Here is a 20686-nt window from a genome sequence, read left to right on the forward strand (position 1 = left end):
AGAACTGGAAAAAATCCAAAGAAAAGCAGCTCGATTTGTTCTGGGTGATTTCCGACAAAAGAGTAGCGTTAAAAAAATGTTGCAATGTTTGGGTTGGGAAGAATTGAGAGAAAGAAGAAGAGCTGCTCGACTAAGTGGTATGTTCCGAGCTGTCAGCGGAGAGATGGCGTGGAATGACATTAGTAGACGAATACGTTTGAATGGCGTTTATAAAAGTAGGAAAGATCACAATATGAAGATAAAGTTGGAATTCAAGAGGACAAACTGGGGCAAATATTCATTTATAGGAAGGGGAGTGAGGGATTGAAATAACTTACCAAGTGTGATGTTCAATAAATTTCAAATTTCTTTGAAATCATTTAGGAAAAGGCTAGGAAAGCAACAGATAGGGAATCTGCCACCTGGGCGACTGCCCTAAATGCAGATCAGTATTGATTGATTGATTGATTGATTGATTGATTGATTGATTGATTGATTGATTGATTGATTGATTGATGTGTTGGTGTACTGTAGTTGATAACGGAGATCCTCTACGTGAAAGGATCACGGGTTAACTCATACACAAGCCTTGAAGGCGTATGCTTCGAGACACATAGTACTTTTTTCAGAGAAGTAGCTTTCACTTTTTCTAGTTGCTCGAACTGATTCATTTTTATATGTGGCTATACAATTTCTAAACCGTAGGTGATCACGGCTGAGAATTTAGGGTCAAATAGTTTCAGGGCTATTTTGATAGACAACTTATTCAAATTCTGTATGTCGTCGATGGCTCTGATTGCTGCAATTGTCCTGTCGTTGAGGTCTCACAGCATGGCGTCCTCACTGCTTGCATTGTACAACTGGATTTTGAGACAGATTGCTGAAGCCTCTTCAGATGTCGACCTCTCGAGGATGTTACAAGCATTAAAATATTATCGTAAATTGTTTAAATCAGGGGTTTCCAAATGGCAGTCCGCGAGGACTCCAAAATTATTTAAAGAATTGTGAAGTCAATTTACAGTATATATTTCATAGCTCGTTCATGCATTTTTATACCCTTTAGAGACCGAACTCAGAAGTAATTCATTCTTTAATATTATTTCCTTTTTTTTAAGTGTTGACTTGGGCTGAAATGGATATTCTAATTTATAAAATTAAAACCCAAAAATGAGCCCCCCACAAATGCCACTGCCAGGTCTTTACCATTATAAAAATGGCTTAGGATCCAAACCAACTCTTGAACGGGATGCCAACCTCACCACGGATAGCATGCAATACTTTAATTGCCAGAAGCGGTTCTTCTCTCATTGTCTGGTACACACGCCAAGAAGTACATTGCATTGTTCCCTTCACACTACTCCAACTAAACTGTCCTTCTTTAACTCTTGTTCGAATACATTATTAATTTCAGTTTGTTTTTAGGTATTTTATTAAACTCTCTGTGATTTGTCAAATGTCAATTCAAATGAACTGAAATTGTTGGGTACTTTTCTTCCCAATTCAATTGTCTTGGGTATAATAGAGTTTACTTTTAATTTCCCTCTTTTGTGTAAGTGTAAAATAGTGTTTTAAGCAATTAAACCTGCATTTCAATTCAACTATGCATTCTGGTACCTCTGTTCTAATTGCTAAATTTTACAAAAATTGGCCTGTTATTAAAGTTTGGCCACTCGGGTCCTCACAAATTCGAAGCCCCTGGTTTAGATGTATGTAACTGGGCATCCGGCGTGTCAATTGGAAGCAGTAGAATGTTTTTACAGATGTGTTTTAATATTTCATGAAAATTCTTCACAAACGTTTTATTTATTTTAAGTGTGTAAACAGTAAAAGAACAGGTGTGTGCTTCCCTCTCGCCACGACGATACGGCAGCTGCCAACACAAGGCGCTGAACAAAAGTTCTTTGTTTCTGTCGAAAAGGAACAAGAGGCACAGTAACTGAGTGCTTTAGAAAAACAACAATTCGAACGGTATGGAGAAGTAACCCACACGTCAAGAGAACGAGCGGGCAAAGGCGCCATTATCGATCTAACTAGATTGTAGCACGATGGAAAGCACAAAAGAAGAGACACTATTAGCCTTCCTTTCTTGGCTTGGGACACAACTGTAAAATTAACAGCTTACTGGGAATTATTGGTATGTTGTTAGGGGCAGGCAGAACCATTACACACTTCTCCGCAAATATTTGCAAACAATTTGGACTACAACGGAATGTTTTAAAAAATAATCAGTTGTTATCTTGAAAGATTCTCTCCAAATTATATTTTAAAAAAACTGTATGACATATCTACGGGATACCTGCCCGAAAATAATGATTATCAACTTTCTTCAAGTGCAAGTGAAAATGGCTTAAGTGTATTTTTTTAATTGTTATTTTCTCAGAAGGCTGAACCTGCGCATTTCACTATCCTAAAAATCAAATTTTCCCTATAACACTAAATGTGAGAGATCACTTGTACCGCAGTGGAGCAGGAGCTCCATTAGTCCGACTTCGCTTAATCCATAATGCAATCACAGTATAAATATGAGTTTCGAGCACAGACAAGGAGATGGTTGGAAGTCTGATCGCTGCAGAAAGCTGTGAATCGGATCAATATGAGCAGTTTGATACCAGTGAGAACGCAGCAAGCTGAGGAGATATGAAGTACTCGAGACTGAATTTAAAGCAAAATACAGAAAAAGGAATGCTTAAATTCGTATGGGTGAAAGATGAAGTGGTTTCAGACAAGAGCAACATAAGTAGTTTCCATCCGCGTTTTGTCTCAGTGTTTTCCAAATTCGTACGTTCCTCGTCGCCAGATGTTTCATTCCAGGCTTATGTCATGCCAAACACCTGTCAATGCCATATGTTACGTAAACCCGTTATGTGAACCGCTTAGACTGTTTCTGATGGTTCGGTCAGCTTCCGCTTCGAACGCTAGCGCTGTGCCACGTCCTGGGAGCCATCTGGTGGCGAATGAACGTACCATTTCCAATTCTATAATAACGTCTAAATTTTAAAGAGTCATCATTCAAAAACCCTTGTCGTGGACAGTCAAGATTTCTTCTGAGGACACATTAAACATGTTGATGAACAAAATGGCGTAATTCGGGAATAATAATATTAATAATAATAATAATAATAATAATAATAATAATAATAATAATAATAATAATAATAATAGTCGCCAGGAGGCGGAGTCGTGTCACCAACGCAACTTTTACCGCCCTTCAAAACACCGACTTCCCCTACTTCAGCACCTACTTATCGTAGAACCTCTTCCCTATCCGCCCACACTTATTCCCGTCCTACCATGACGACGCGTACCGAGTTCCTCATTTTCACGCAAATCGCACCCCTCCCTCTCTTCTGCCGTTAATTTAATTCTTCAAAGTACCGATAACCTTCCAATTCTTCTTAAGAATAGTGTAAATACAGGCTGGTGGTACAGTAATACTATCTCTTAACACAATAATTACCACCACAATTAGCGTAATAAGAGGATGTTCTATTTCCCCTTGAAACAATAATCACCACCACAACCAGTGTTAATAGAGGATGGTTGTACAGTTCTACTTCCCCTTCAAACAATAATCACCACCACCATTAGTGGTATTAGGGAATGCTGTACTTCCTCTTCAAACAATAATCACCACCACCATTAGTGGTATTAGGGCATGCTGTACTTCTTCTTGAAACAATAATCACCACCACCATTAGTGGTATTAGGGAATGCTGTACTTCCTCTTAAAATAATTATCACCAACACAATTAGTGTTATTGGAGGACGCTGCACTTCCTCTTGAAACAATAATCACCACCACCATTAGTGGTATTAGGGAATGCTGTACTTCCTCTTAAAATAATTATCACCAACACAATTAGTGTTATTGGAGGACGCAGCACTTCCTCTTGAAACAATAATCACCACCACCATTAGTGGTATTAGGGAATGCTGTACTTCCTCTTGAAACAATAATCACCAACACAATTTGTGTTAATAAGGGACGCTGCACTTCCTCTTGAAACAATAATCACCAACACAATTTGTGTTAATAGGGTACGCAGCACTTCCTCTTGAAACAATAATCACCACCACCATTAGTGGTATTAGGGAATGCTGTACTTCCTCTTGAAACAATAATCACCAACACAATTTGTGTTAATAAGGGACGCTGCACTTCCTCTTGAAACAATAATCACCAACACAATTTGTGTTAATAAGGGACGCTGCACTTCCTCTTGAAACAATAATCACCAACACAATTTGTGTTAATAGGGTACGCAGCACTTCCTCTTGAAACAATAATCACCACCACCTTTAGTGGTATTAGGGAATGCTGTACTTCCTCTTGAAACAATAATCACCAACACAATTTGTGTTATTGGAGGACGCAGCACTTCCTCTTGAAACAATAATCACCACCACCATTAGTGGTATTAGGAAATGCTGTACTTCCTCTTGAAACAATAATCATCAACACAATTTGTGTTAATAGGGGACGCAGCACTTCCTCTTGAAACAATAATCACCACCACCATTAGTGGTATTAGGGAATGCTGTACTTCCTCTTGAAACAATAATCACCACCACCATTAGTGGTATTAGGGAATGCTGTACTTCCTCTTGAAACAATAATCACCAACACAATTTGTGTTAATAAGGGACGCTGCACTTCCTCTTGAAACAATAATCACCAACACAATTTGTGTTAATGGGGTACGCAGCACTTCCTCTTGAAACAATAATCACCACCACCATTAGTGGTATTAGGGAATGCTGTACTTCCTCTTGAAACAATAATCACCAACACAATTTGTGTTATTGGAGGACGCAGCACTTCCTCTTGAAACAATAATCACCACCACCATTAGTGGTATTAGGGAATGCTGTACTTCCTCTTGAAACAATAATCACCAACACAATTTGTGTTATTGGAGGACGCAGCACTTCCTCTTGAAACAATAATCACCACCACCATTAGTGGTATTAGGGAATGCTGTACTTCCTCTTGAAACAATAATCATCAACACAATTTGTGTTATTGGAGGACGCAGCACTTCCTCTTGAAACAATAATCACCAACACCATTAGTCATAATAGTGGATGCTGTACTTCCTCTTAAAACAATAATCACCAGCACAATTAATGTTGATATATATATATCGTATGGTTGTACAAGTACACAAAAGTTTAAAAATAATCAAATGGAAATATCCAAATTTGACAACCATTCCAGAGCACATGGTGTCACTTGGTGTTGAGTCTTCAGACCACCGTCAAATGCACGAAGTGGTCACTCTTGAACAATGTGTTGTATTGTTTGGTCCTCCACTCCACAGTCACAGGTAGCAGATGTACGGAAACCCCATTTCTTTAAGGTGTGACCACACCTCCCTTGACCCGTTCTAATGCGGTTCAGCTTCGACCAGTTTGGCGTGGTAGTTGGAATCCCTCTACCTTCTTTGTAGGATCTTCAACCAGGTGAGCATTGTTGGGTGGATGTTCGTTACAACGTTGTTGCCACTTGTAGGTCATGTTGAAAGAATTGATACCTTCTAAATCAACCCAGGGTGGCTTGCGTGATTTCAAACATGTTGTTGGTGGATCTTGCAGGGCATCATACAACGGAGAGTTCTTATGAGAGGTGATCTTCTTGAGCAAGCTTACCTTAGCTGCTTTCCTCCTTAGATCTTGCGGAGCGACATTAGCTAGGACTGGTAGCCACTCTGTGGGAGTAGATCTAACAGTACCAGTGATAACCCTCATGGTATCATTGAGTTGCGCATCAATCTTAGTGGTATGAGCGCTGTTTTCCCATACAGGGGCACAATATTCACCAGCAGAATGCACAAGAGCGAGTGCAGCAGAACGTAGAGTATTAGCGTCTGCACCCCAGCTGCTTCCGGCAATCTTGCGGAGTAGATTCATTCTTGAGCCAACTTTCCTCGATAACTTGATGCACTGTTGTTTGAATGCCAAGGACCGATCCAGGGTGATTCCACGATATATTGGACTGTAGTTACTTCGATTCCGTCAAAAGTCACGTGTAGCTTCCTTTGGGCTTCTTTATTATTTAGATGGAACGCAGTAACATCAGTCTTGTTTGGGTTGGGTTGAAGTCTCCATGTGTGGAAGTAATCACTCAATTTCGCCAGATCACTTGTTAGAACATTCTCACAGTTCATTAAATCTTTACCCTGGATAATTAACGCTAGGTCGTCTGCATACTGAATTTTCATACAATCTGTGTGAGGCATGTCATGGATATACAGGTTAAACAAAATGGGGGCCACAACTGATCCCTGAGTTAGGCCATTGTTTAGAATCCTCCACCTGCTAGCTTGCCCATTCAGAAACACCTTAAAGGCGCCTGTCAGAAATCATGTTATTCATTAAAAGTGCCAACTTTTGACATGGGATGATTTCAATAAATTTGGACATCAAGCCCACCTTCCATACAGTGTCGTAACCTGCTGTAAGATCCACGAAAACTGCAGCTGATTTGAGACCTCGTTGAAATCCAGCTTCTACTAGAGTTGTCAATATTAAGACCTGGTCGCAGCAACTCCGATGTTTCCTAAAGCCACCTTGTTCGATCGGGGTAATTTGACCAATGGCCTGTTGAAAGCGATTTAGAATAAGCCTTTCTAGTAGCTTATATATTATGCTGAGTAGCGATATTGGTCGATAATGAGAAGCATCAGTTCAATCTTTTCCCGATTTCGGGATGGCAATTATCTTAGCCTGTTTGAAAAGCTTCTGTAATTTTCCAGTTTTCAGAATTTCATTGAAAATTCCAATAAGCCACATCTTTGTTTTCGGTCCGATGTTGTCAAGATCAATGAAACACCTATAACACTGAAAGACTCCGTTAAGAACCTTGGAATAATTTTTGATAAGTATTTAAGTTGGTCAGAGCACGTAACAAAAATTTGTCAACGTGTATTCGGTTCATTACACTCACTATACAAACTGAGAGATTTTCTACCTGTCAAAACCAGGAAACTGCTCATTCAAGGACTAATACTACCAATATTTGACTATGGTGATGTAGTCTATAATAACATAAGTTGTTCACTTGGTTCTAAACTTCAACGGGCGCATAATGCCTGCATTCGATTCATTCTAAATGTTCCGCTCCATTCCCACATCAGCCCATTCCTCCATCAGCTGTCCTGGTTAAGATTATGTGATAGACGTAAATACCATGCTGTTTCTCTTCTTCACAAAATACTGCGAACAGGTAAACCACATTATCTGAGAACAGATTTCAACTACCTCTCTCCCTCAAGCAGAACACCCTCAAGGTCATCAGTACAAACCCTGCTGTCCATCCCCACTCATCACAGTAGTACGTTTAACAAGTCATTTGTACCGGGGACCATACGTTCCTGGAATTCTCTCCCGGCTGAAATTAGAGACATAAGCAACCTAAAGCTATTCAGAAGAATGTGCTGGAAATTTTACCTACACTCAGATTGATTTACTCTTAGAAGTACCCTTAAATTTTAGATTATTAAGTTAAATGAATAAAATGTCAATGTAAGGTTAGAAACATTATAGTTTATATTTTTCGAGATATAGCTCTAATAATAGTAATTATTACAAATTAATTTTAAAATGTTAAAATGATTTTTATGATGCTTTACATTTCATACAAATTACATTTCACATTAACTTTAAATTATAATTAACTTATTTTTAAGTAGTTATAATGTTCAGTATATTATGTTTATACAGGTGCATAATTATATGGTTTGGCATAATAGCAGGCTTCATAGCCTGAGCCCCGCCATGTACAGAAAGACATTAATAAATAAATAAATAAGATACTCTGGATATATGCCACCAAAGCCAGTGGCTTTGTTTACCTTTAGCATATTCAAGGCTTTATCAATGCAGAAGTCACGTGAGAAGACTGGGTGTGGTTTTAGATGGGACCTCTTTATGTACGGTTCATTCTTTACAGTTCGTGTCTGTTCTTTGTCTATTTTAGTTTTTGAAATATTCATCAGTCTGGATGCAACAGCATTAGCATTCACATGTGTGACTGGAATTGACAACTGGGATCTGTACCAAGTTTTCTAATGAGGTTCCAGGCTTTCCGATTAGAATGCGTGAAGTTGAGTCCTGCCGTTGTTTTCTGCCATTTTTCTCTTCTGTTCTTATTCAGAGCTTTCAAGACGTCATCAGATGTCACGTTGTCGTGAGATTCTTGATATTTGGCATATAACTCATCGTATTCATCGGACCATCCGGGGATGTACTCCTTCCGAAAACCACGTGGGATACATTTCGTGGTATTTGCTTTAATCATTCATAATTGGATGGTACTGGAGGAATCCATTGAACGGTGTTATCTAGACCTTTCCGAAATAGTTCCCAGTTTGCAAGTTGAAAATTCCATCGAAGTTGAGGTAGGGAGGTGACTAATGGAATTTCAGTACCAAAATGAATTATTATGACTGGCCTATGCTGGTTGTGTGGGAAAGACTTGATGACTTTTCGTTGTGTCATTTCATTATTTCCAGATCTAGATGTGATGCACAAATCAGGAGAATAATCCTTTAACCATCTGCCAGATCGGAACGTTCCAGGATCTTTAGCATTTTACACAAGATAATGATTGTGCATGTCCATCCATTCATTTAGAATAGCTCCAGTTTGGCCTTCTTTCTGGTATCCCCAGACATGACTTTGACTGTTGAAATTACCAACTGGATGACTGAAGAATCTTACAGGTGGATTTGGCCAACTAACTTGCGGTGGTTTTTAAATATTTGCAACCATGGTGCCGGCAACTTCTACACCCAAAACAAAAATATCTGCCGTTCTATTCTGGTAAGTTACTTTGTAGTCAGTAAGATGGGACCTGACTTATGTTGCAATGCCATACTGTTCATCATTTATGGACCCAACCAGAACGTATCCATAAATTCTTCCTCTTCTGTAAAGATCTGCATCATTCTTGGTGTGAGTCTCCTGTATTGCAATAACATCTACTTCGTTCTGCAGCATCAGACGTGAAAGGTTTTGACTCTTAGCAGAGGAAAACGATTTGATGTTCAAGTGACATATTCGTAAGCTGTTACCAGTAGGGATTGATGAGTGTTCTGTGCATGGTTGGTCCTGAAAAGGACTTTTCCTTCGTAAGTTCTCTTGCATACTTGTTGCTGTGTAGCAGCACCTTTGTGGAAGAATTAGCCGGTATTAAACCGTTGCCCAGGAATCGCCCGACTACAGTAACCACAAACTTTGAGGAGGCTCCTTCCTTGGTCTCCAATGTTAATAGACGATGCTGTACTTCCTCTTATAACAATAATCACCACCACCATTAGTGTCAATAGTTGTACTTCCTGTTTAAATAATGATCGCAGTTCGTGTCTCAAGAGGACCAGTCGGAAAATTCCGGCTACGTGACGCTACAAGTACTTGTTAAATGCTGTTCTCGGCCGGAGTAGACATCTACTGCTGCCTCTCCAAGACGAAAGTGATGACAGTAGAGGACAGGACGCAGTAACAAGATGCAGATGTCGCTGTACGTGAGCGAGTAGTTACAGATAGGTGGGAACAATTATAGGTATGTGAATATGAAGGCTGGTGTGATCGTGTGAAGGAGGATAGGTTAATCATCCATGGAGGGTAAGACAAGTAAAGGGAGACCAAGGCGATGCACTTGCTAATGATTGGTGTGGAACTTATCGAGGTACAGAGGTTCGCAGGTATCACATGTATGTATGAACGTGTGTATTGTGTGTACGCACTGTTTACGACATTGTTCTCTTTGTAGCCCGCTTTACCGCTCGCCATGTCCTCCTCTTATCTGAGCGTCCAGGTCTTCAGCACAAAGAGTCAAGGAGAATGTTCAAAATATTTACGCATGTTAATGAATATAACGATACAATGAGTCAGCTTGCGACAAGAACGAATATTACGGTGTTGTGTTAGTGTGTATTTTCGTTTCTGCACGTCTGGATGACTTTTTTCTCTTGACATTTCCGATTTCTTTTCGTGTATGTTTCAGTATTGTCGCTGTACGTTGCTATTTGGAGTTTATAACTTTGTTGACAGTTTGGCTCCGATCATTCAAATTATTATTATTTCACTTCCAGATACAGAAGATGCAGTCGAGAACCCCAGCAATCTTGGTGGCCTTTGCCCTGGTCGTTGTCGGTACGCCGATTACCGCCCAGGTACCATTTCAAGGATCATGCCCACAGATGGAGGTGGTACAGAATTTCAACGCCGGAGCAGTACGTATTAACCTTCAGCAAGTCACTGAGCTATTTCTTTCTTTTGGAGCACAAAGTTACTGAGCTAAAGTTAAAATTTAGCACTTTCAGACATAGATTATTTTTCCTTTAGTAAGACAACTAATTTTCAAGTAATCTGGTCTGCTGGAACGACATAAAATGGACATCATTTTTATATTTTAAACTTTTTTGTCATGTTGAAGTTTGTGTACACAAAATATGTGCTTTTTTGGTGATTACTGGTGATTATGTGGCAATTATTGGACCTTTATGTACTTTTATATATACATATATATAAATGATATGAGAAAAGAAGTGGAATCAGAGATAAGGCTTTTTGCGGATGATGTTATTCTTCACAGAGTATGTTACAACTGTAAAATGACCTCGATAATGTTGTGAGATGGACAGTAGGCAGTGGCATGAGTATAAACGTGGTTAAAAGTCAGGTTGTGAGTTTCTCAAATGGCAAAAGTACTCTCAGTTTTAATTACGGCGTTGATGGGGTGAAAGTTCCTTTTCGGGATCATTGTACGTACCTAGGTGTTATTATAAGGAAAGATCTTCATTGGGGTAAACACATAAATGAGTTTGTAAAGAAAGGGTACAGATCTCTGCACATGGTTATGAGGGTCTTTAGGGGTTGTAGTAAGGATGTAAAAGTGAGGGCTAACAAGTCTCTTGTAAGACCCCAAAAGAGTATGGTTGCAGTGTATGGACCAGGATTACTTGATTCAAGGATTGGAAATAATCCACACAAGAAAAGCAACTCGAATTGTTTTTGGTGATTTCCGACAAAAGAGTAGCGTTACGATAATGTTGCAAAATTTGGGTTCGGAAGACTTGGGAGAAAGGAAACGAGCTGCCCGACTAAGTGGCATGTTCCAAGCTGTCAGTGTTTGGGTATGTACGGTATTGAACACTTCGCACCTCAGTATGAAGGGAGACTTTTCCTGACCTGCTCTTATCTTAATTTCGAGCCACAGAAGAGGTGAAGTGCTGTGCGATTCTCTACATTTAACACTACGTAGCGTTAATTAACTTTTATTTCAACATTCTTATTTCTCTGACACTCTGTGTGTACTCGGTCCAGTTTTAGTGACGTATTTGAGTCATTTCTTGTTGTGTGTGCTGGGAAAAGCACAAAATCCCAGCCGTAAATAATGGAAACTAACCACATTCCGACACGATGGAAGGAACCGGCTGAAATAAGGGTGGCTCGTCTATGAGCGAGCTGCCAAAACAAAGGAAGCCATATCACATAACTACAGTAGAACAATGGAATATGGCTGTTCGGGATCACGGTGACGAAGTTCTCTCTGGTACCATCTAATGCAGACCTCCTGCAGTTACTGTATTCCTCAATTTCCATCCACCCTTTTGAATGCGTTCACGGCAGTTTCTGTTTCATTTACACCAAGTATATTTATACAGTTAGAGAACTTTTGCTTTTACCTGACCTAATGGTTCCCACAGCTACACTCGGCTTCCTGCTGTCCATAGACCACCTGCACATTATGGTCTGTTATGATGGTGTAACCCGCCGTCAGCATGAAGCCTACTCCTGTTGAATAACACCGGCTCAACGTTTCCATAAGACGGAAAGTTTATTTGAACACGGCGTGGCTCGCAATCTAGTGGTTCCATCGCCTCCCCAACATTCACCTGGTGATATTTTTTCCCATCAACGGGACTCGAAAATGTTAAGTATGGTGTGAGGCTATATAGGCTCCAGGGGGTTGTATATGAGGCCATATAGACTCCAAGGGGTTCTATTATGAGGCCATATATACTCCAAGGGGTTGTAATGTGAAGCCATATAGACTCCATGAGGTTGTAATGTGAGGCCATATAGACTACAAAGGGTTGTAGTATGAGGCCATATAGACTCCAAGAGGTTGTAGTGTGAGGCGATATATATTCCAAGGGGTTGTAGTGTGAGGCCACATAGATCCCAAGAGGTTGTAGTGTGAGGCCGTATAGACTCCAAGGGGTTGTAGTATGAGGCCATATAGATCCCACGAGGTTGTAGTGTGAGGCCGTATAGATTCCGAGAGGTTGTAGTATGTGGCCATCTAGACTCCAAGGGGTTGTAATCTGAGGCCATACAGATTCCAAGAGGTTGTAGTGTGAGGCCGTATAGAGTCCAAAGGGTTGTTATGTGAGGCCATGTGACTCCAAGAGGTGTAATGTGAGGCCATAGAGACTCCAAGTGGTTGTAATCTGAGGCCATACAGATTCCAAGGGGTTGTAGTATGAGGCTATATAGACTCCAATGGGTTGTAATGTGAGGCCATATGGACTCCAGGAGGTTGTAATATGAGGTCATATAGACTCCAAGGGGTTGTATTATGAAGCCATATAGACTCCAAGGGGTTGTATTATGAAGCCATATAGACTCCAAGAGGTTGTAATGTGGGCCATATCGACTCCAATGTGTTGTCGTATGAGGCCATATGGACTCTAAGTGGTTGTAGTATGAGGCCATATGGACTCTAAGCGGTTGTAGTATGGTGCCATATACATTCCAAGAGGGTGTAGTGTGAGGCCATATATACTCCAATGGGTTGTATTATGAGGGCATATAGACTCCAAAGGGTTGTAGTCTGAAGCCGTATAGTCTCCAAGGGATTGTATTGTGAGGCCATATCCACTCCAAAGGGTTGTAGTGTGACGCTTTATAGATTCCAAGAGGTTGTAGTGTGAGGCCGTATAGACTCCAAGGCGTTGTAATGTGAGGCCCAACGAGCTAGAATAACATAGAGAGACGGAAGCGCTGCCTGGGTGAAGCTAATAGAACGAAAGTCCGCCATGTTTCCTGTTGTCACACAAGCATGGGGGCATGGCCTTTAAATGACGAAAAGTGTAGAAAATACGCATTTTAGAATCACTGGGGGAGAATTAAAGACCGTTGCCGATAGCTTGAAGCATGAAAGCGAATACCGCCACTTCATCATATTGCGGCACGAGGCCAACATCACGATCAGTTGATTGTAGGGTAGTTCGAAATCATCGCACAGTGACATACGAATAGGCCTCGAAATCGGAACAAGAGCGTTACCCTGCTTGGCTGTTGTGGTTAAGCGTAAATTAGAATAAAAACGATGGACATAAATATTTATGACAGGAAGCCTTAAAATCATAGGGACCTACAATAGGTTACAACCTCATTCTGTTCATATTTTTAAAATTATTGCATCCTCATGAGTACTGAGTTCCTTTCTTAATCTGTTTACCCTGCCGGGTTGGTTTTTCCCACGGACTCAGCGACGGATCCCACCTCTACCACCTCAAGGACAGTGTTCTGCAGCGTGAGACATTGGATCGGGGGATACAACTGTGAGGGAGGGCTGCACCTGCTATGCTGAACAGGGGCCTTGTGGGGGGGGGGAGAAGGAAGCGGCCGTGGCCTTAAGTTAGGTACCATCCCGGCATTTGCCTGGAGGAGATGTGAGGAACCACGGAAAATCACGTCGAAGATGGCTGAGGTGGGAGTCGAACCCACTTCTACTCAGTTGACCTCCCCAGGCTGATAGAATCCCGTTCCAGCCCTCGTGTCTCTTTTCAAATTTCGTGGCGGAGCCGGGAATCGAACCCGGGCTTCCAGGGGTGGCAGCTGCTCACGCTAACCAGTACACCACAGAGGCGGCCCATGAATACTTTACCACAATAATCGTTTAGTGTAATTATTTATTATAATATAGGGGGGATATCATGTTTCTCCCATTACCATATCATACTGGGATTACTAGCTGAAAGGTAAGCTTGAAAGTTGGCCATTATGAAGCGTGGCATAGTTTTAAAAACCAAGGCAACAGACATCTACAATAAAGGCTGTATACATTTCAAAAATTGCAGTAAAATACTGTATTTACCATACTTAGTGTACGTTTGAACGAAATAAGTGTTTTTTGTGGTTACGTTTTCTTGGTGGTGGGCGCTCCATTTCCTTTATTTGTAAATGTGAAAGAAGATTAAATAGGGCTGGAAATGTACAGAGCATAAGCAACTGAATTGAGTGGGCTACCATTTATCTCTTTTCGCCCTCACAACGCATTGTTCCGTTAATTCCTTGTTCTTTAAACGAAATCTGAAACAAAATTCGACAAATAATTACCGTGGCTATCCGTACTTTCGCTAAGTAAACAATAAAATGGATTTAATTACAAACAGAAATTACAAAAAGGAATCTCGGCTATAATTCAGTAATACTTACTTAAAGTACGATATATCCTTGGTTTTATTACTCCGATTAGAACAACCATACGCTGAGCTTACGGCTGGCATTCTTGAAAGCGAGAATCTATGTTTTCACTTCTTAAAACTTAGGGAATTAAATTGGCATGCACGATCTCCCTGTCTCCTCAACATATGCTCTCGCGCCAATTCGCTTTGTTTTGACAACCGTTAACATGGCTGCCCCTTATCAACTTGCTTCAAGCAGGGAGCGCGGATGACAGGCTTACAGCCCCTCTATGTTATTCTAGCTCGTTGGTGAGGCCATATAGACTGCAAGTGGTTGTATTGTGAGGCCATATAGACTCCAAGTGGTTGTAGTATGAGACCATATAGACTCCAAGGGATTGCAGTATGAGGCCATATAGATTCCAAGAGTGTAGTATGAGACCATATAGACTCCAGGGGTTAGAGTGAGGCCATATAGAAGCCAAGAGGTTGTAGTGTGAGTCCATATAGACTGCAAGGGGTTGTAATGTGAGGCTATATCGACTCCAAGGGGCACTGGCGTAGCCAGGGAGGGGGGGGGGGCAGTGGGGCCGGGCCCCCTTCCCAAAATATTTCCTGAAACTTGAGCGAAGTTCAGGCGTTGTTTTACGTACGGAACGAACAACTTAAAAACGTACGCCGAAATGTTAAGTTAATGTAGCGAAAATAATCTACTAGCAGGGCTCAATAGGGTCGTACATAATTCTCCATATTTGTACTGCTTGAATGGAAGGAAGACACTTAGGATTGTGATGCGCGGGGATATTTCCCTGTAGAGGTCTCAGTATTGAGAATGTAACCGTGTGTTGAGAAATGTCAAGACATGAAGAAAGGGGTAATTAGCAGGGGATTACTCAGTAGGGGGCCGGAACGTGACCACCGAGATAACAGGGGGCCACGTCCAGAAACAGTTGCAGGCTTACAACATCGTGTTAGCTTTTGCATATCGGTTCCAGGAAACAACAATGTCCTAGGGATCCTCGGATTGTACCGTGTTTGAGAGATGTGCTGTGTTTAAGTTGCAGCGTTGGGAAGACTCTGACAGGATTGTGAGCTGCACGTTAGTTCCTCATTTTGTGCCATGTAAGTAACTTTTTTTGAAGAGGGACCGTTTTGTCACTGAGAAGCCAACACTATGTGCATCCTCGGTAAGTTATAAAAAAGTCTTTTTATTCTTACAGTAGCAACACAATCGCGGATGCGTGCCTAAGTTCGATAGGTAGGCCTATATATTTTGTCAAATGCCCGGGGACTGATTGGAACCTTAAATGGCACATCAAAATTGCGGGTACCTATTTTGTAATTGGCGGGCGTGATAACTCAGTTCCAATGGTTCTATCTTCTCACCAGGACGGCCCAGGCTTGAATCGCAGTTGATACATGAAACATTATTAAAATGGGAAGTCACGTTCTATTGATACGGATTCTACTTAAAACACTAAATCCCGTCCCTTACCTTTCCTTACACTTTTGAGCCAGAACCGCATCATTTATGGTGGCGTATTTTGAGTATCCAACCATTCTTCGGACTTACCTTGTACCTAAAATGGTGAGTGAATGCAGTGGCGCACCCACAAAATAATAATAGTGGCCAGTAGTGTGGATAATACTTTTCCTTGGAAGGGGCTGTGAAAAGATTTTTTATTTAGAATTTGCTTTACGACGCACCGTAGGTCTGATGGCGACGATGGGAAAGAAAAGGACTGAGAGTGGGAAGAAGCGGCCGAGGCCTTAATTAAGGTACAACCCCAGCATTTGCCTGGTGTGAAAATGGGAAACCACAGAAAACCATCTTTAGGGCTGCTGATAGTGGTGTTTGAACCCACTATCTTCCGGATGCAAGCACACAGCTATGCGCCCCTAACCGCACGGCCAACTCACCCGGTGGATATAAAAAGAAAGCCGGTCCTACCGAGTGCTGTGACGGATCTTCAGTAGATATTGTTGGTTTTGATTGTTACCATGTACAATCATAGCTTCTGTACTCTTAACATACACCGGCTGCATTATTGAAACTGGTCGTAACATTGATAATATTGTTCTTCGTTTGTGAGGAGGTAGAATCTTTATTTAATTTGTCTTCTTAAAAAAGGAACCACTTTGGTACTACACTCCGTGAAGGTGACTACCTTCCAGGCCGTATATATTTCGATTACGAGAGACTCAAGGAAAACTCTACTGCACCCAAAAACAAGGTTGTGTCCTCCCCATCCCATGCCTTTCTTAACTCTGTCAATGCCGGGAATCGAATGCAGGATGCTTTAAGTCAAATTCGAAAATAAGGAGACCTAAAAGTAACCAGCCGGCCCCACGGTGTAGGGGTAGCGTGCCTGCCTCTTACCGGAGGCCCCGGGTTCGATTCCCGGCCAGCTCAAGGACTTTTACCTGATCTGAGGGCTGGTTCGAGGTACACTCAGCCCACGTGTTTATAATTGATGAGATATCTGACGGTGAGATGGCGGCCCCGGTCTAGGAAGCCAAGAATAACGGTGGAGAGGATTCGTCGTGCTGACCACACGACACCTCGTAATCTGCAGGCCTCCGGGCTGAACAACCGTCGCTTGGTAGGCGATGGCGCTTGGGGGCTGTTACGTCATGGAGTTTGGTTTGGAAAAGTGAACAGAGAAGGAAGCGACACCCCTGCAAGGCTCCTTAGCTTCCAGCTAGTTCTTCTGTCCGGCCTCGTGTATTTAGGACAGTAAGAAAACGTACGACTTAATAAATGCTCCTCATAAAACCTTTGTAAAAATACTAACTGCATCTATTTATAACAATAATCACAAACGCCTTCTTTTCATGTGGCTCAGTTGGTTGTATCTCTGTCCTTCTGAGTCCGAGTTCGCAGGTTCAAATCCCGGCTTGGATCGGTAACCCTTAAAACGGTGTTGAAATGGCAACAGCTCAGTGTCGTTCGTTTCTGGCACGTTAATAAAAACTATACATACGAATATTAGCGTCACAAAACTCCAACTTTATACTACTATATTCTGCATCCCAGGCTTGCGAGGAAAGTAATTAATAATTTACTTTACGTCGCACCGACACAGATAGGTCTTATGGCGACGGTGGGATAGGAAAGGCTTAGGAGTTGGAAGGAAGCGGCCGTGGTTTTAATAAAGGTACAGCTCCAGCATTTGCTTGGTGTGAAAATGGGAAACCGCGTGAAAACATTTTCAGGGCTGCGACAGTGGGGTTCGATTCCACTATCTCCCGGATGCAAGCTCACAGCAGCGTAGCCCTAACCGCGTTGGAAACTAATAGGACAAGGAAAACCCTACATAGCATATGTTGTAACGCGTATTTTTCTTTACCAACTAACAAAATATCTATACCCATACGCTTTACATTATGTATTTATTAACTGTTTGTTTGTTTGTTTGTTTGTTTGTTCATTTATTTATTTATTTATTTATTTATTTATTTATTTATTTATTTATTTATTTATTTATTTATTAGTGCCTTCAGTACAGTGGCGAAGTTAGGGCTCCAGGCCCTCTCGTACACTTAACCACATACTAAACAGAATCTTAAATAAAATACTGAGATACTTAAAATAGTTAAAACTACGTAAATTAATAGAATTGAAAATAAATTAATTACTAAATTAATATTAGAACTAAATATTAAAAACTGTTAAAAATGGCTAATCCTCAGGAACGCACACATTCATACTTCAACCATTCAGTCAGCTGTCTTCAGCAGGTAGTCTCGGCAGGTGACCTTAAATCGTGATTTAAAAAAGCTAGTTTTTCTGACCTGAACTGGCAGGGAATTACATAATCTGGCGACAGTCACCACAAATTATCTATTAATTTTATTTGTGCGGTGCAGTGGAATAGAAAGAATGAATCTAGAACGTGTATTTAAGTTGTGAAATGATGATAAAAAGATGAATTTAGAAGAAATATACATTGGCTGACTTTCAGCTGCCACTCTGAACACCATCGTTAAAGTGTGTAGCTGCCGACGTTTATCAGACATCAGCCATGAGAGAGCCTGTTAGCATGGGGTGATATGAACATCGTACCCGATATTGTGAATAAATCGCAGGCAGGAATTCAGTGCTCGTTGAAGTTTAAGTGTTTCTTCTCTCGTCATGTCAACTAAAACATCGTCACAATAATCAAGAATAGGGAGAATGAGTGTCTGTATTAGTTTGGCCTGTAGCTCAAATGGAAATACATCCCTCTGTCGTTTAAGAGGGTGAAGAACTCCAAAAATCTTTTTACGTACCGGTATCTGTTTTGTGTGATCAGACCAATCAACTGCTTCATTCATCATTACGCCGGGATTTTAAACCGTTTTACTGTAGGGAATAATTCAGTAGGATAAGCGGGATTGCGACATTGTTTGAGCAGCTCAGTAATTTTCGTGATCCAATTATAATTGTCTGAGGTTTCTTGCAGTTTAGTATAAGAGAGCTTCATTGTGCACATACAGTACACTGAGTCGTCGGAGATTCCTGTTAATATCTTGTCTTGCAGTGTCGATATATGAAGATCGTCAGCATAGAGGACACGTGTGTTATTTCCTGTCACAGATGGTATGTCATTGATACAAATACAGAAAATTAGGGGCCGTAGACTACTGCCCTGTGGGGCAACACTAAATTTAATTTTCCATTTAGAGGCCTTGTTGTTTACTGTTACACGCTGTTGACGGTTACTCAAATAAGAGCTATAAACTTTAAGCACAGCCAGGTCGAAATTTAGCAGTTCCATTTTCTTTATCATAGTCAGAATTACTATAATGTCAAAGGCGCTACTGAAGTCAAGAAGGATACGTAGTCGTTTGTCTAATGTCTTCAGTAACCTTCAAAAGTGCTGTCGCGGTACTGTGACCCTTCTCAAATCCAGATTGTAAAGGGTCCAAAAGAACATTTTTATTGAGGTATTCCAGAACTTGCTCGTATACTAAACGTTCAAAGTCTTTAGAAAGCGCAGGGAGTATCGACATAGGACGATAGTCAGAGGGTGATTGTGGGTCTAAACTCTTAGGTACCGATATAATATTGTCTGTTTTCCAGACAGTAGGGAAAGTTCCGTTTAGTAAACAGTAGTTCAGTATGTGCGTCAGTATAGGCGAGATAGCACCCATAATGTTATGTATAAAAGTAATAGGAATATCATCTACACCTGTAGTCTTTGATTTAATCGAGTACAAAGCCTTTTAACCTGATTTGGCTGTGACACTGTTAAATGTGAATGGTGAATTGGCTGGAGGGGAGGGCGGTGAGTCGGTGCAGTTAATTTGGGTAGGTTGAATATTTGTTCTACTGAAGTAATCGTTCAGTTTGTCAAGTGGAATGTCAGGAGTTATCTGTCTCTGTTGATGTTTTCCTATTCCCAGATCTCTAAGCTGGTCCCGTGCGCGATTAGAATTTAAGTTGTTAGCTAAATTGTTTAAAATTTCCGATTAACTGCTTTGTGCGATTTCTTAAGATGCGGTTAGATTCGAAGTCTCTGTCATGTAGGGTTTGTTTATAATGTCGAAATAACGAGTCACGATGGGCCATCATTCTCTTGCCTTCATCATCTAGCCACGGACAAGAAGGGCGAGAAACCTGTATTCGACGCGTGTGTGTGTATATCTTACCGCATTATTTGTATAAAATGTCACTTCTTTGTTGCTTATCACATGACCATTATTATAATAACTTTACCGTATTTATTCTAAACCAGAATATTGCATCCTTACTCAAACTGTTTATTCTTGTATTCATTTCACTTTTACTCGGAATATGTGAAATGCTGCAGTTATGTTGGGATGGGAGTAACAGAGGTAGGGGGGGGGGGGTTGTCGTCCAAGAAGTCCAGACACCCCAGGAGTTTTAATGAATGTACTTTTATTTATCATTTTAAACATAATGTACATTATTATTAGCTTACGGAGTCCGACTCATTGGCTGAATGATCAGTGTTGAGGCCTTCGGTTAAGACGGTCCCGGGTTCGATTCCCGGCTGGGACGGGGATTTTAATCGCATCTGATTAATTCTTCTGGCTGGGGACTAGGTGTTTGTCCCAACATATTCATATTCAGACAACATACTAGGCTACCAACCACCAAAGAAACACACAACACTGGTTACATCCCTCTATATAGGGTTGGCGTCGGGAAGGACATCAGGCCGTAAAACAAGGCCAAATCCACATGTGCGACACAGTTCGCACCCGCGACCCCACAGGTGTGGGAAAAGCGGGTGAAGAAGAAAATTACTATTAGCTTCCGGAGTCCGCACGAATCCACC

General features: G+C 41.1%; 1 protein-coding gene across 1 annotated transcript in view; it reads left to right on the forward strand.

Annotated features, from left to right (window-relative positions):
* Window positions 1–10075: 10075 nt before the first annotated feature.
* Window positions 10076–20686, forward strand: part of LOC136882116 (apolipoprotein D) — a 29662-nt gene continuing 19051 nt past the window's right edge. Inside the window, exon 1 of the mRNA XM_067154640.2 lies at window positions 10076–10214. Coding sequence (XP_067010741.1) covers window positions 10083–10214 — 132 coding nt within the window. The 5' untranslated portion in view covers window positions 10076–10082. The remainder of the gene's footprint in view (window positions 10215–20686) is intronic.

This window comes from Anabrus simplex, chromosome 10 (assembly GCF_040414725.1).
Source record: "Anabrus simplex isolate iqAnaSimp1 chromosome 10, ASM4041472v1, whole genome shotgun sequence".
Classification (NCBI taxonomy): Eukaryota; Metazoa; Arthropoda; class Insecta; order Orthoptera; family Tettigoniidae; genus Anabrus; species Anabrus simplex.